General features: G+C 50.1%; 1 protein-coding gene across 2 annotated transcripts in view; it reads left to right on the top strand.

Moving 5' to 3' along the window:
• The first annotated feature begins 2,922 nt into the window (after positions 1-2,922).
• Positions 2,923-15,226, top strand: part of LOC137144197 (C-signal-like) — a 28,975-nt gene continuing 16,671 nt past the window's right edge. For both annotated transcript variants that reach the window (XM_067534391.1, XM_067534392.1), the window contains exon 1: positions 2,923-3,244. In XM_067534391.1, the coding sequence (XP_067390492.1) occupies positions 3,131-3,244 (114 nt within the window). In that variant the 5' untranslated portion in view covers positions 2,923-3,130. The remainder of the gene's footprint in view (positions 3,245-15,226) is intronic.

Genomic DNA, 15,226 nt, shown 5'->3' with positions numbered 1-15,226 from the left:
CCCAAGGGGTATACCAGAATCATGCCTGCAAGAGGGTCTGATCAGCCGTCGTGCCTCTCTCCAGCCCGTTGCCTTTACATTGTCTTAGAATAGTCAGGTAACTGAGCTGATAACCCATTGGGACTTGTCCCACGGATGATAACCTGGATGTGCATACGATAGAGGTTCCACCTGGATGAAAAATAGAATTCTAAATAAAAAGACCAGGTCATGAAATATTTGTTGTTTTGCTGCAGCTGAGTTTACTTGTGTTATGTGGTGAGTAGTGAATGTAAATGTAAAACTAGCAATAATTTTATTTGTATTCCAGGGGTGATTGTGATTGTAGCTGTAACTGTTTTTTGTTAGTTGTTTTTTAAGTTTTATTTGTGTGTTAAGAGTTTGTAAATGAATTAGAGAAGATAATTTGTCTTTTGTTTTTGTGTTTTTAGCTTTATTTGAGTTTTAAAACTTTGTAAAAGAATAAGGGAGAATGATTTGTGGTAAAGTAAATCATTTAAGTTGCTAGTTGTAGTATAAATAAAGACTATTAAATGGTTAAGAATCTGAGTGAGTTTGCCAGGTTTTTCCAGGAAGCTTGCCAAGTTTTTTCTAAGTTATTGTTTCCAAGCCTCACACTCTCTCTTAAAAGGTAATATATACGAACCGCCTTAGTGTCTTGAGGCACCCTTCAAACCGCTCCCGTAATTTGGGGGGCTGTTTGTCCCTGGTGACCTTATTAAAACATGGCACTTAGGCACGTCAGTAGTGCCTTGGGCAGTGGTCCTTTGCCTCAATTTCCCACCTGTGGATGTCTACATCCAGTGGAATAATATCCCTTTGATATCTAAATCCCCCTCCATCCTTTCCCCACTGGTGCCTCCACTCACATCCTATTGTCAGGGATTAGTGAAGTCCCAGGGCTTGGAAAATGCACTTGTCCAGCTGCTAGAGTGTATGCCCCCACCTCGATCCATGGTGCCATCTCTGTGTCTGTCTGGTTCAAAACTCCTACTCAAGTTCAAACCTTGGTTCTGATGCCTGGATCCAAATGCAGCATCAGCTCCACTGGGACTTCCCCTTTTCCTGACTGATTGTGTTGGGGTCTCTGTCTGTCTCAAAGAGCTCCAAACCCTAAGCTGAACAGCCTGTCTCCTGGGAACCTTTGAGCTGCATGGAGTGGTGAGGACCCGCCTCCCCTTTCCTCAACACTATCTCTCTCTCTCTCTCTCTCTCTCTCTGATTAAGCCTATTTCTTTCCCTTAGACCTAATTTAATCTCTCTCTCTCTCTTTTAGTCCAGGTATAACTTTCTACTTTTGTAATCAAGCTGGGCTAGCTTTCTCCAATACCCCAACTGAAATTGTGTAATATTGTAACGGTTTGATTGTTTTTCTCTCCCTGTATGGTATTACTATTAGTATCACCAGTTTTATATACCTGGCAGTAAAATAACTGTTATAATCAAGCTGGTTGCCAGTCTCCATCACCGAACTTCATTTTCTCCTTTGTGTTCTTGGCTTCTTTATCTTGCTCTGCAGCAATGCTTCTTTTACCTAAGCCAAAGATCCCTGGAGTGCCCAAAAATCCTGTGGGGTTTGCTCATCAAGGGGGTTACTACTAGAACAATTATAGAGTGGGGCGGCGGCAGCTGAGAAGTGCTGCTCTGCCTAGCCTGCGGAGTCCAGGGCCATATAAGGGTGGCAGCTGAAAGTGCTGTTTGACCCAGCCTGCTCAGAAGTGTGCTCTAGTCTGGTGCGGTGCAAAAGGGCATAAAAAGGTGGCCACTGAAAGTGCTGTGTCACCCAGCCTGCTGAGTTCAGGGACATATACGGGGTCAGCTGAGAGTGCTGACAGCCCGGTCTGCTCAGACGCACTCTGTTAATCTGTAATGTGTGTGTGTGTATCTGTGGGTGGTTTATTTGAATCTGGGGCTGGAGGAACCCAGCCCTGAAAACCTTAGGTCCTGCAGGATAGCTCCATTGGGTGGGGACTTGTAGCCATATGAACACACAAGTAACACAAGCAGTACATTAATAGAATCATACACCCCCTTCCAGGAAAGTAACCCTAATAAATGAGAATACCCCAAAGTGACAGGCAAATCTGGTAACACATTAGCTGGGTGTAACTTGGTGGACTCCTCTGTCCCTTCTCTTATCCAAAGTGTAAGTAGAAGCAGTTCATGGTATAGAGTATCTTTTAAAGCTTGGGCCAGCCTGGCATGGCCCATTCACTGATCTGTCACCGCTCCCTTCACCACAGCTCTCTGTAACAGCTTTTCCAAGTTCTGTATAGAGGCTGAAACCTCCTCATCCTTTGCTGGCTGCCATCATGGAATTTAAAACAGAAGTCCCAGCACGCTCCATGCTTCCAAAGGCATAACTGAGGAAACCAGGCAGTCATTTGTGGTGTGTCTATGCTGCAATCCCAGGACATGACTGCAGCTCAAGGATACACACCCAATCTGGCTCTAATGTAGCTCTCTCAGGTACCCAAGCACAGAAACCGTGGCAGTGAGCACTCCAGCATGTGTTGTACAATCCTGCCTGGAACCCTGGGTGATTACTCAGGGGTTAACCCATGCTGAAGCCTGCGCTGTTACAGCTTCCCTGCTCTGGTACCCAGCTAGTCAGATTAAAGTTACCTCGGATACGTCTACTCAAACTGCAGTCACACAAAATGGTTACTAACCTTCTGTAACTGTTGTTCTTCGAGATGTGTTGCTCATGTCCATTCCAAGTAGGTGTGTGCACACCACATGCACAGTCCACTGGAAAGTTTTCCCCTAGAGGCACCTGTAGGGTTGGCTGTGGAGCCCTTTGGAGTTGCACCTCCATAGTGCCCTATATAGGGCTCTGCCGACACTCTGCCTTTTCAGTTTCTTCTTGCCAGCTGGCTCCGGCAGAGGGGTAGGCGTGTGGGTCTCGGAATGGACATGAGCAACACATCTCAAAGAACAAGTTACACAAAGTTAGTAACTGTTTTTGTTTTTGTTTTTTTAAGCGGTCCGAAGGTGACTCCGAAGCCAGACCAAAGGAGGAGGGGTCGGAGCTCAAAGACCCGCTGATTGCAGTACTACTCTACCGAAACCCAGCACGCCAGAGATGCTGCTGCTAATAGCGTAGTGGGCTGCAAAAGTCCCAGTGCTGATGTATTTGTGGCCAGACATAGTGAAGGATGGGGTGGTGAGAAGGGGACTCCTGCGCATACCACATGAGGATTGCACCACCAAAGTAGGATCTCTAGAACGGATCGTCCACGAGGTATGAACGGGAGAAATAAGTGCTAGTTTAAGTACTAGGATAAGGGCTCGGATCAGGTTTACTGACCTGTCCTTAAGAGGACAAAAGTCCTGGGCAGACATAGGACTATTAATGGAAGCCTTATTTACCACTGACGAGCGGGCAACTATTGTGGATGAAACTATTAAGCTTGAAGGGGAGGACAATACAAACAATGCCAATTGGCCAAAGATAGACCCTGGGTGGGATTATAATGATAATGCTGACTGGAATTCATTTATCCATGCTCGCGAAACTTTGTTTAAAGCTATGGAGAAAGCAGGGCAGAAACCTATAAATTGGGAAAAATTTCATGAAATTGTTCAAACCCCTGATGAAAACCCAGATGCCTTTTATGTGCGGCTTTGTGAAGGGGCAACTCGATATGCCCAGCTTAAACCTGATGATGCAAGGGATTGTAAGGCTATTGCTGCAGCATTTGTAAATCGATCAGCTAGTGATATACGAAATTATTTTCACAAATCTTGTCCAGGATGGAATGGAAAAAGCATATTAGAAATTAGGGGGATTGCCACATATGTGTTCGAAGGATGGAAGGTAAAAGAACAGTTGAAAGAAGGGAAAAGAAAACAGGATGAGTTAAAGCTGTTAGCTGTGACCATGCATAATGCAATGTTTACCCAGCGAGGGAGAGGAGGACATTTCCTTAGAGGCAGAGGTAGAGCAAGAGGAAGAGCAGGGGTGCAAACTGCAAATACAAGGGAAACACCAGTGTGCTTTTGGTGCAAGCTGCCAGGACATTTTAAGCGAGATTGCCCAACTCGCCTAGCTTTGGAAGCTAATGCCTACACTGCCATGCCAACTCCATACAGCCCACCATACCAGCAAGGGATACCCCCACCTCCTCCTCCACCTCCCTCTGGAGGGCAACCGACTATGCCTGACCAGGGATACTCTTATTCACAATGACTTTCAAAGGGAAACCTCGAGCTCCAGGATGCTGAGAGTGCATGTGATGATAATTTGTGTTGTTTAAATATACCTGTGTGTTATAAAAAGGGGGGGGGGGAACCATATGTAACCATAACCGTGGGGAATGTAAACTATGAATGTTTAATTGATACAGGGGCAACAAAGTCGGTTCTGGCGGTAGGTGCAAACGTAGCAGGGTACAAACTTGATGGGAATGAAGTTATAGTGGGAGTGGGGGGAACAAAGATGCAAGTTCCTAAGACTGCGCCAGCGTTAGTTACTGTGGGACCTTTAACTGTGGAACATCAATTTTTGTTGACCAAATCCTCTCCAGTTAATTTGTTGGGGAGGGATCTGCTGTGTAAACTGAAGGCCACTTTGCATTGTGATTCCTCTGGTGCTGTGAAATTAGATATGCCCCTAGACGAGTTGGAGAACTTTGTGATGGTATGTAGTGCTGAAGACAGGAAACTAACTTTGCCTAAAGAATTGCAGAGCCTGCCTGCTTCCCTGTGGGGATGGAATACCACTGACGTTGGACTCCTTCGATCAGCACTGCCAGTAACCATACAGGTAAAACCTGGACCCCCACCTGCGGTGGCTCAGTACCCAATTTCCAGAGAGGCAGAGAAGGGCTTGGAGCCTTTGATTAATGCTTACCTGGAACAAGGAATTTTAAAGCCTTGTATTTCGCCTTGTAACACTCCGGTTCTCTCCTAGACACCTAAGGCAAAAAGAGTGCAGTTCATCTCTGGGCAGAGGCTTCTTGCAGGACCCACAAGACTTGAAGCCAGGCATGCCCTGTTCCCCAGGCTACCCGATAAGTGGGAGTGCTCTATCCTATTACCTACCACTTCTTCAACTATTTACAGGTACTTAACCAAACAAAACGAGGTAAGGGGAAGATTTGCAAGCGAGAAGAGCTGCTGATCCAGCGACCGTCATGGGCAGTAAGAAGTATCTAAAGAGGCAGAGGGTCGGCAGAGCCTAAATAAGGCACTATGGAGGCGCAACTCCAGGGGGCTCCATGGCCATCCAGACAGGAACCAATAGAGGAAAACTTTCTGGTGGACTGTGCATGTGGCATGCACACACCTATTTGGAATCGACATGAGAAAGCACTCAAAGAAGAACCTGCAATTACACCATAGACATAACCTTACGCTGAGCCACGGGTGACAGATTTTCAAGTGGTGAACCATGTCAAAGCGTGGGTCCCTAAGGCTCTCGATGAGAAGCCTTCACTTTTCTTCATCTTGCACCTGGCACTCTTGCAACATTTCAGTAGTGATTGGGCACTAAATGGCAGGTAAAATTCAGAATCGATAAATGCAAAAGAATGCACATTGGAAAACATACAAAATGATGGGGTCTAAATTAGCTGTTACCACTCAAGACAGAGATCTTGGAGTCATTGTGGATAGTTCTCTGAAAACATCCACTCAATGTGCAGCAGCAGTCAAAAAAGTTAACAGAATGTTAGGATCCATTAGGAAAGGGATATATAATAATACAGGAAATATCACGTCATTATAGAAATCCATGGTCCACCCACACCTTGACTACAGTGTCCAGTTCTGCTCACCCCATCTCAAAAAGCTATATTAGAAATGGAAAAGGGACAGAGAAGGGCAACAAAAATTATTAAGGGTGTGGAACAACTTCTATATGAGGAAGATTAAAACAACTAGGACTTTTCTGCTCAGAAAAGAAATGAATAAGAGAGGCTATGATAAAAGTGATAGAAGTCTATAAAGACGTGATTAGTATGGAGAAAATGAATAAGGAAATGTTATTTACTCTTTCACCTAACAGAAGAACCATGATCCACCCAATGAAATTAAGAGGCAACAGATTTAAAACAAACAAAAGGAAGTACTTCTTCACACAACCACAGTCAACCTGTGGAACTCATTGCCAGGAGATGTTGTGAAGGACAAAACTATAACTGGGTTCAAAAAAGAATTAGATAAATTCATGGAGGATTGGTCCACCAATGGCTATTAGCAAAGATGATCAGAGATGAAACCCTATGCTCTGAGTGTCCCTAGCCTGTGACTGCCAGAAACTGGGAGTGGACAACTGGGGATGGATGAATTAATAATTGCCCTGTGCTGTTTATTCCCTGTTCATTCCCTCATTCATTCCGTTCATCCTTGCACTGGCCACTGTTGTAAGACAGGATATTGGGCTAGATGGACCAATGGTATGACCCAATATGGCCGTTTTTATGTTCTTAAATGACATAATACAGAAGAACCTCACTTTGACTTAATACAGCTTTGAAACTTTACTATGCAGAACAAAAATGTTGGTTTCCCTTTTTTTTTAGTAGTTTATGTTTATCTGTATTTGTTTCCCCCTCCCCATCTCTGCTGCTCTTGACTGCATACTTCAGGTTCCAAATGAGGTGTGCGGTTGACCGGTCAGTTCATAACTCTACTGTAAGTGAAATAATGTTCCTGACTACAGAAATAATGCAAGCAGGTGTATGTGAGAACACATGTATTCTGGCGCATATCAGAATAGCTGGTAATGAGATAGCTGACAAAGCAGCAAAAAACAAGGTTTCTTACCAATAACTGATGTTCTTCGAGATGTGTTGCTCATGTCCATTCCACTATAGGTGCACAGTTCCCAGAACTTTTTTCCCCTTAGCAGATCCCATAGGGCTGGCTCCGGCGCCCCCTGGAGCCCCGTGCACATGCTGCAGTATATGGGGAGCTCCTGGCCTTACACCCCCTCAAGTCCCTTCTTTCTGCCAACCCCAGCAGCAGGGACGGGGGGTGGGTTGTGGAATGGACATGAGCAACACATCTCAAAGATCATCAGTTACTGGTAAGTAACCTTGTTTTCTTCTTCAAATGCTTGCTCATGTCCATTCCACTATAGGTGACTAACAAGCAATACCTTTGGAGGTAGATCGGAGTTACCGGTGAGCTGCCCTCAGCACTGCTCTGCCGAATCCCACATCCTCTCTCGCCTGCTGGATGATGGCGTAGTGGGATGTGAAGGTATGCACCGACCACCAGATGGCAGCTTTGCAGATGTCCTGTAGGGGCACTCTCTCCAGAAATGCTGTAGATGAGGCTTGAGCTCTGGTTGAGCACACTGTGATGGTTCCCGGAAGCGGCACCCTCACCTGCTCATAGCAGAACTTGATGCATGATGTAATCCACAAGGAGATGCCATCTCCTCTCCTCCTCTGAACCGTGCTGTTTGGGAAAAAACACGGGGATTAAAATATCTTGGTTACAATGAAATTGGAAACCACCTTGGGCAAAAAGGCTGGATGCGGCCTCAACTGCACCTTATCCTTATAGAATACTGTATAAGGGGGATCCGAGGTCAAGGCCCTAATCTCGGAGACCCTCCTGTCTCAGGTAATGGCCACCAGGAAGGCTACCTTCCATGAAAGCATGAACAGAGGGCATGAGTCTAGAGAGGACCAGGTTGAGACCCCAGGGAGGCACTGGGTCACTAACCTGCGGATAAAGCTTCTCCACCCCCTTGAAGAACCTGACCAACATGGGATTGGAGAACAGGGATTTCCCCTCTAGCGGCTGATGGAAGGACAAAATGGCCACCAGGTGAACCTTCAGCGAGGCCAGCACCAGACCCTGGAGCTTTAGCTGGAGCAGGTACTCCAGGATCACCTGGACAGGCGAGAGGCTGGGTGGAATGCCCCGGGACTTTGCTCAAGAAGTAAACCCTTTCCACTTAGCCCAATACACAACCTGTATGGAAGGTTTCCTGCTCCAAGCAGGACCTGTTGGACCTGCACTGAGCAGACTCTCTCACCCTCCGTCAGCCACAGAGCCTCCAGGCCATGAGGTGCAGGGAGTCCAGGTCCAGGTGCAACAGGCGACCATAGTCCTGGGATAGAAAGTCATGCCGCCTCGGGAGCTCCAGGGGCAGGCGACCGAAAGGTCCATCAGCATGCTGAACCAGTGCTGTCTCTGCCCGGCCGGAGAGATGAGTATAATGTCCGCCCTGTCCTTCTTTATTTTCAGCAGGACCTTGGGCAGGAGCGGAATGGGCGGAAACGCGTACATGAGGGTCCACGTCCAGTCCCTGAAGAACGCGTGGGAGATCGACCTGGTCTCGCGACCCCGGAGCGAGCAGAACCTCAGGCACTTCGTGTTCCAGGTTGACATGAATAGATCCAGTTGGGGAATGCCCCACTCCTGGAAGATCATATCCATCACCTCTGGACGCAACGACCAGTCGTGGCAGGGTAGAAATTACCTGCTGAGAAGATCCGCTTCATTGTTCCTCACTCCCAGGAGGTGAGAGGCAGACGAGTGGAAATTGTGCCTCACGGCAAAGTCCCACAGACAGATAGCTTCCTCGCAGAGGGCTGAGGAGTGCGCTCCCCCTGCCTGTTTATGTAAAACATGGTTGCGGTGTTGTCCATCAGCACCTGTACCACTCTGCCTGTCAGGAATCGGAGGAACACCTTGCACATTAGGCGAATGGCCTTCAGCTCCTTCACGTTGATGTGCAGGTGCCTCTCCTCCCCTGACCAGAGTCCCTGAGTGCCTAGGTTGGCGTTGATGTGGGCTCCCCATCCTACATCCAAAGCATCGGAAATTAGGGTGACCGACGGGACCATCTCCCTGAACAGAACGCCCTTCATCACGGCCCTGGGGGTCCGCCACCAGTTTAGGAAGGCTAAGACAGGTGGCGGAACTGTGACCACCCAGTCTAATGGTCGACTGCTTGGCACATATACCGAGGCCAACCATGCCTGAAGTTGTCTGAGTCTCAGCGAGCTAGTCTCACTATGGACGTGCAGGCCGCCATGTGGCCTACCAGCTGTAGGCAGTGCCTGGCTGTTGCCGTGGGGCATCAGTGCAGCTGGAAGATGATAGAGACCATCGCCTTGAAACGTGGCTGAGGAAGGAAGGCTCTGGCCTGGGAAGCATCCAGGGTGGCCCCAATGAATTCTATGCATTGCACTGGAGTTAGTGTGGACTTCTGCTCATTTATGAGGAGTCCCAGCCTGCTGCATGTGGAGCAAGTGAGGGTCACACTATCCTGCACTTGGGACCCGGACCTGCTCCTGATCAGTCAATAATTCAGGTAAGGAAAGATTTGCACACCCTTTCGTCTCAGGTGGGCCGCCACTACTGCCATGCATTTGGTGAACACCCTTGGAGCCGAAGATAGGCCAAAGGTTAGGGCTGTAAACTGGTAGTGGGAGCCAGCCACCGTGTGGGAATGAGGAAGTACCTCGAATAGAACCCCTTCCCCCTTCTGCCTTGAGGGACCATTTCCACTGCTCCTATGTTGAGGAGGGTATCCCCCTCCTGCAAGAGGAGTTGCTTGTGAGAGGGGTCCCTGAAGAGGGACAAATGGGGTAGGTTGTTGGGAGGGGAGGGGGGATAGATGTAAACTGTAGGGCATAGCCTCCTGAGACTATCCCAAGGACCCAACAGTCCGAAGTGATCTTTTCCCATTCGGGATAGAAGGGCCTTACCCTGTTTAGGAAGGGGCAGGGCAGATCCAGGAGAGCAGTCAGGGTGCCACCCTCGGGTGCAGCATCAAAATTGTCTCCTCTAGTTGCCTGACCTCCTGGGGGGCCCCTGCTGGGGAGCTGAGGGGCTGGTTTCTCTTTCTAAACCCCCTATTCCTATCCCTATAGGGTTGGAAAGGCCTGGGCGGGGGCCTTGGCTGCTGCTGTGCCTGGGGCCATGACTGACACCTGGAAAATTGGGACATGTACAGACCCAGGGAGTGAAGCGTGGCCCTGGAGTCCTTCAGACTGTGCAGCTTTGCATGGTCTGGTCAGAGAATAGGGCTGACCCATCAAAAGGGAGGTCCTGAATAGACTGCTGCACCTCCTGGGACAGGCCAGAGGATTGCAGCCACAAGCACCTTCTCATGCAGATAGTGGAGGCTATGGCCCTGTCCGCGGAGTCAACAGAATCATAAGACGTCTGGAGCGCTGCCCTAGCCACCTTGGTTCCTTCCTCCATGATGGTGGTAAAGTTTGCGGCCTGGTCCTGGGGCAGGGCCTCAGCAAACTGCCTGAGGGAGTCCCGCAGGTTGAAAATATATCTACCCAGGAGTGCCTGGTGGTTGTCAATCATGAACTGCAGGCCTGCCATGGAATAAACCTTTCTCCCAAACAAATCCAGCTTTTTATTGTCTTTGTTCTTGGGAGTGGACCCTGGCTGACCCTGCCTGTCTCTCTGGTTAGCTGCATCTACGACCAGGGTTCCTGGGGTGGGGTGAGTGAACAAATACTCAAACCCTTCGGCCAGGACATAATACTTTTTCCCGGCCACCTTTGACATAGGGGTGACCGAGAAAGGGGTTTGCCACAGGGCCTTTACAATTTTAAGGACCCTTTCATGGACTGGGAGAGCCACTCTTGCTGGGGCAGCTGCCGCCAGCACATTAAAGAGGCTATCCTCGGCCTCTTCTAACTCCTTCACCTCCAGCCCCAAGTTGGAGGACACCCTCTTGAGCAGCTCCTGGATTGCCCTGAAATCCTCCAATGGTGCCGAGTGGTCCCAGGAGACTGCCTCATCCGATGAGGAGGAAGAGGACTGCAGAGGTACATCCTGAGGGTGCACCCCCTCCTGGTGAAGGGTTGCACTGATTGAGGGTCCCTCCATGGGGTCTGACTCCTCATCCTAGGAGTGGTGTCTATGGGCCTTCTCCTGTGCCGGAGACATGGACTGCACCCCCGATGACAGGATGGATTGGGGCCCTGGCCCCATCTGGTTATCCCATGGAGTCCAATAAGGCCATTGTTGCGGCCATTGACCCTAAGGCCAACCCGGGGCTGACTGCGCCACAGGCTGTGACACTTTGTGGGAGCGTCAGCTCTCCTGACGCCTGTCTTCCCTGGGAGATCCCGAGTCACTGGACTGGCAGTGCCGTGCCCATGCTCAGTCTCAGGTGCCTTTCCATGCTGGGGACCACCCTCTCAATGCCTCTGACCTGGAGGACAATGAGGACTGTCTCCGTTGCCGCGAGCGGGGCCAACGAACGGAGGTGCACTCCGAAGAGCTAGAGGTACCGAGTGTCGTCTCGGTACCGAGGATTTCCGGTGCCACTTGCCTTGCGGTTCTGCAGACCCCTTTGGTGACCGAGGTCAGCGCCGCTCCGAACTCCTTGGTGCCGAGCCGGACTCCGGTGACTGGGTTCTGCGTCGTGGACTGCACAGTGCCGGGTCCTTCGATGGCGACTGGGTTCTGCACCGCCTCGATGTGGGCGAACTCCTCGGTGCTGGGAATCTGGAACGGAAGATGTCTGAACACCGCCTGGCAGACCTCAACCAGCGCCGCCTCCTGGCATGCGCTGCCTACAGTGCTGGGGATCAATGTTGGCGCCAAGAGGGAGACTCCACATCCTGTGTCGAAGCAGGTCAGCTCAACAATGCTGACCTGGAGCAACTGCTAGGGGAGTGTCTCTGCTCTACCCCCGGAGGCCATCTGGCAGGAGATCTTCCTCCCTATACCGGGGATCTCCACCACCATTCAGGGGGACCCAACGCAGGTTTCCCCCATGACACCGGCCCCTTCTCCCTCAGTGGAGGGGGGAGGGCGGAGGTGGCATAGGCAAGGCCAACAAGGGTCTTGCCGCCTGAAAAGCCTCCGGTGTCGACGGCGTCGGCAGGGGCACTCTCCCACTCCCAGGAGTCGGGGAAGGCTCCCTGACTGGAGATGTAGGCACCGGAGAAGATTCAATGGGCTGGGTCCGGTGCATCTCCGTGCTTGACCCTGCAAATACTGACGGCTCAGGGGACTGCCCACACTCCACGCACTGCTTCTTCCTCTTCGGTGCTGGCAATGTTGCGTGGTGCCAAGTCGAGGCCGGTGCCGGCAGTGCGCTCTGCACTGAGGTCATGCTCCGTGCCGAGGTGGAGCAGACCGCCTCAGATGCTGGGTAGAGTGCTGCTTCCATCAGCAGGGCTTTCAACCAGATTTCTCGGTCCCTTTGGGTCTTCAGTTTGAAAACCCTGCAGATCTTACATTTTTCTTTTCTGTGTGCTTCCCCAAGCACTTAAGGCAGCGGTTGTGGGGGTCGCTGTGCGGGAAAGCCTTCCCACAGGAGGCACATGACTTGAATCCCGGTGACCGGGGCATAGCCCAGCCGCTCTAAGTCCCCGCAGGGACTTGCCTTATCTCTAACTACTCTAAACATACTTAACAACTACTTAACTTAAATAAAACTAACTTAGAATAACAAACAAGTTCAAACAAGGGGAATAGTACTTGCTGAGAGCAAGGCTATTTCCAGCAACCGTCATGGGCAGAAAGAAGGAACTGAGGGGGCATAGGGCCGGCAGCACCTCATATACCACGGCATGTGCGTGGGGCTCCAGGGGGCGCCGGAGCCAGCCCTACGGGATCTGCTAAGGGGAAAAACTTTCCGGGAATCATGCATGGAGGCGTGCACACACCAATAGTGGAATGGACATGAGCAAGCACTCAAAGAAGAACAAGCTCTACAAAACAAGGCGGTGGATATTAAGATATCCTTACGTAGACAAGAATTTAAAATTGTGGTCATGAAGGAGCTCACAGAGGAATGGCAAGAACTATGGACTCAGGAAACGAAAGGATGAAGGTTCTATGATGTATACTCAAAAATCAAAGATAATACTATACTCCACATGATGGAACAGGTGAGACAGGCCTGTGATAAATCTGCCCCATGCTGGATGAGTCTTTTGGTTCTCCCCTCAGCGTCTCTGTCCTAGAGTGTTTGGGGTGGGTCTTGTTTTGGGCCCAAGAAAGGTCTCTCTGACCCCCAGGGGGGCGTGATGCATCTAAATGCCCAGGACCCAGCAGATTACCTTGCCTTGGCTCCTTTTCGGGGCTGCAGGCGTGGTGGTGTAGCTCGGGGGGGGGGGGGGGGGGGAGGGGAAGCAGTAGCCCTTCCCCCAGGCTAGTGCCTGGGTTGGTTTTTTTTGTTTTTTGCTGCTCTCCTTCTGGAGGGATGCGCTGTCTCCTATACTGGGGAAGTCTCTCCTCCTACTGCCACAATTCTCCTGGCAGCTTGTGTCTCTCCCCCCTTCTCTCTAGCAGAGGCAGGCTTTTAGTAAGCCTGGAGTAGCCCTTAATTGGGCACAGGTGCCTCTAATTCTCTAGCAGTAACTTCACCCCTGCCTGCAGGGAAAAGAGCTTGCAACATTGTCAGGCTGACATACCTGCCCTCAGGTATCCTTTTTGTAGCCCGATGGGTCAGTCTTTACTCCACCTTGACCCCACGGCCCGCCAGGAACATCAGTTGGCAGCTCCTTCATGGAGCCGTAAGCACAGGTGTAGACTTGGTGCAGTTCACCCCTCGCCCTGACACCTGCCCCTTTTGCGGTGTGAGGGAGATCCTGGCAAACATCTACCTTCAGTGCGTCAGGCTGCAGCCCCTGTTCCGGCTCCTCCAGAACCTCCTGCTGAGGTTCTGGCTGCACTTTTCCCCACACTTGTTTTTATACGCACACCCCATCTGTGGCCCACAAAGTCCTGGGACCTCCTCGTCAACCTCCTCTCTCTGGTCTTGGAAATGGGCATTTTTGCCAGGGCCAGGAGGAGGTTGACGAGGAGGTCCCAGGACTTTGTGGGCCACAGATGGGGTGTGCGTATAAAAACAAGTGAGTGTCCACTCACGCATCCGGGCAGAGTTCCTCTGGGCAGCGTCCGCTGGCTCCCTTGACACCTTCCAGGAGCAGTGAGCGCTGTCCAGGGTTATCTGCTCGGTGTCCCATTCTGGTTCCCTTCATTTGACCCTATGATCCCCATGCCCACTCCTTTTTTCATTCTTTGTCCCCCGAAATCAGTAGTGTCCTGGGTCCAGTGACTCCTCCCCTCCAGGGGGAGGAGCCTTTAGCAGTGATTCCTGGGTCACAAATAGTAATATCCTTTTGTAGCCCTCTGATCTGACTTTATCCCAAGTGTTAACAGGTCATTGTGCCTTAAATGAGAAGTTATACTTACTAAAAAGACAAAGACAGGTTGTGTAATGTGTGCAAAACCAAAGAAATCGTTCATGTTTTATGGTATCATAGGTAGAGCTCTGCAAATCCACAGGAATCTGCTTTATATCCACAGACATCTGCATCTGATTACTATTTTTGCAGATATCCACGGACCCATTTTTACGGATTGTAGATCAGATGTGGATACAAATTGTGTATCTCCCCGGGGTTCTACTGATAGCAGCCCAGGGGCTGCTCCACCCCGGGAATCTGATCTGCAACCCAGGCTTCCCAAGGCCAGTCCCAGGTGAAGGAACACCTGATCGGGGCCCGTGGGGGCTCTGAACAGCTGGTTGGCAGAAGGCAGATAGCTCCTCTCCCCCACCAGCTGTTCTGTGGTGAGCCCCAGCCCATCATCAGCTGTTAGCCAGCCCACCACACTGCTGACCAGTTGATTGATGGCCAGCCTCCGCCTGGCTGCCAAACAACTGGTCAGGGGCCAGCCACCCGCTGCCTCTGCTGAACAGCTGAAACGGGGGTTGCCAAACAGCTGATCAGTGGCCAACCTCCAGGTTACCCAGGCACCCAACCCACCCAGCAGCAGCTGGGTTGAATCAGCCCCCAAGGGCTGGAGCAGCCTCATCATCACTGCCATCACAGGATAGTGTACCATGCACCCCAGTTATGCTAATACAGGTGAAAATTCACTTTTAAAAAAAATTGTGTTGTCAGTTTGCCAGCGCGAATTGAAGTCATCACTGCGTCACCCCCTCTGCACTTCCTTGACAGTTGCCACAAGAAAAGTATCCATACTTGGTATTTGAAAAACCAATGAACAGGTCAATGGAGAAGGAAATTGAAAAGAAATTAAGTGCTGTTGTATACAGTTTGAAGGGAAATGAGAAAGGCAAATCACCGATTTGGAATACATTCAGATTTCTTATTGATGAAAAGGGAGATACTGTGGCTCAATATGTTGCATGTGTCAAATGCAAAAAGGTATGTACTTTCAGTTGCCATAAAACCAGTACTTCAAACTTACTTAAACATAAATGTAGACCAGAGTTGGGATCCAATTTGCTGAAGATATTCACAAA

Source organism: Emydura macquarii, unplaced genomic scaffold (genome assembly GCF_026122565.2).
Source record: "Emydura macquarii macquarii isolate MOO-44397 ecotype Brisbane River unplaced genomic scaffold, CSIRO-AGI_Emac_v2 contig_3401, whole genome shotgun sequence".
Lineage (NCBI taxonomy): Eukaryota > Metazoa > Chordata > Testudines > Chelidae > Emydura > Emydura macquarii.
Note: the sequence above shows the minus strand (reverse complement) of the source record. Positions and strands in the feature narration are given on the sequence as shown.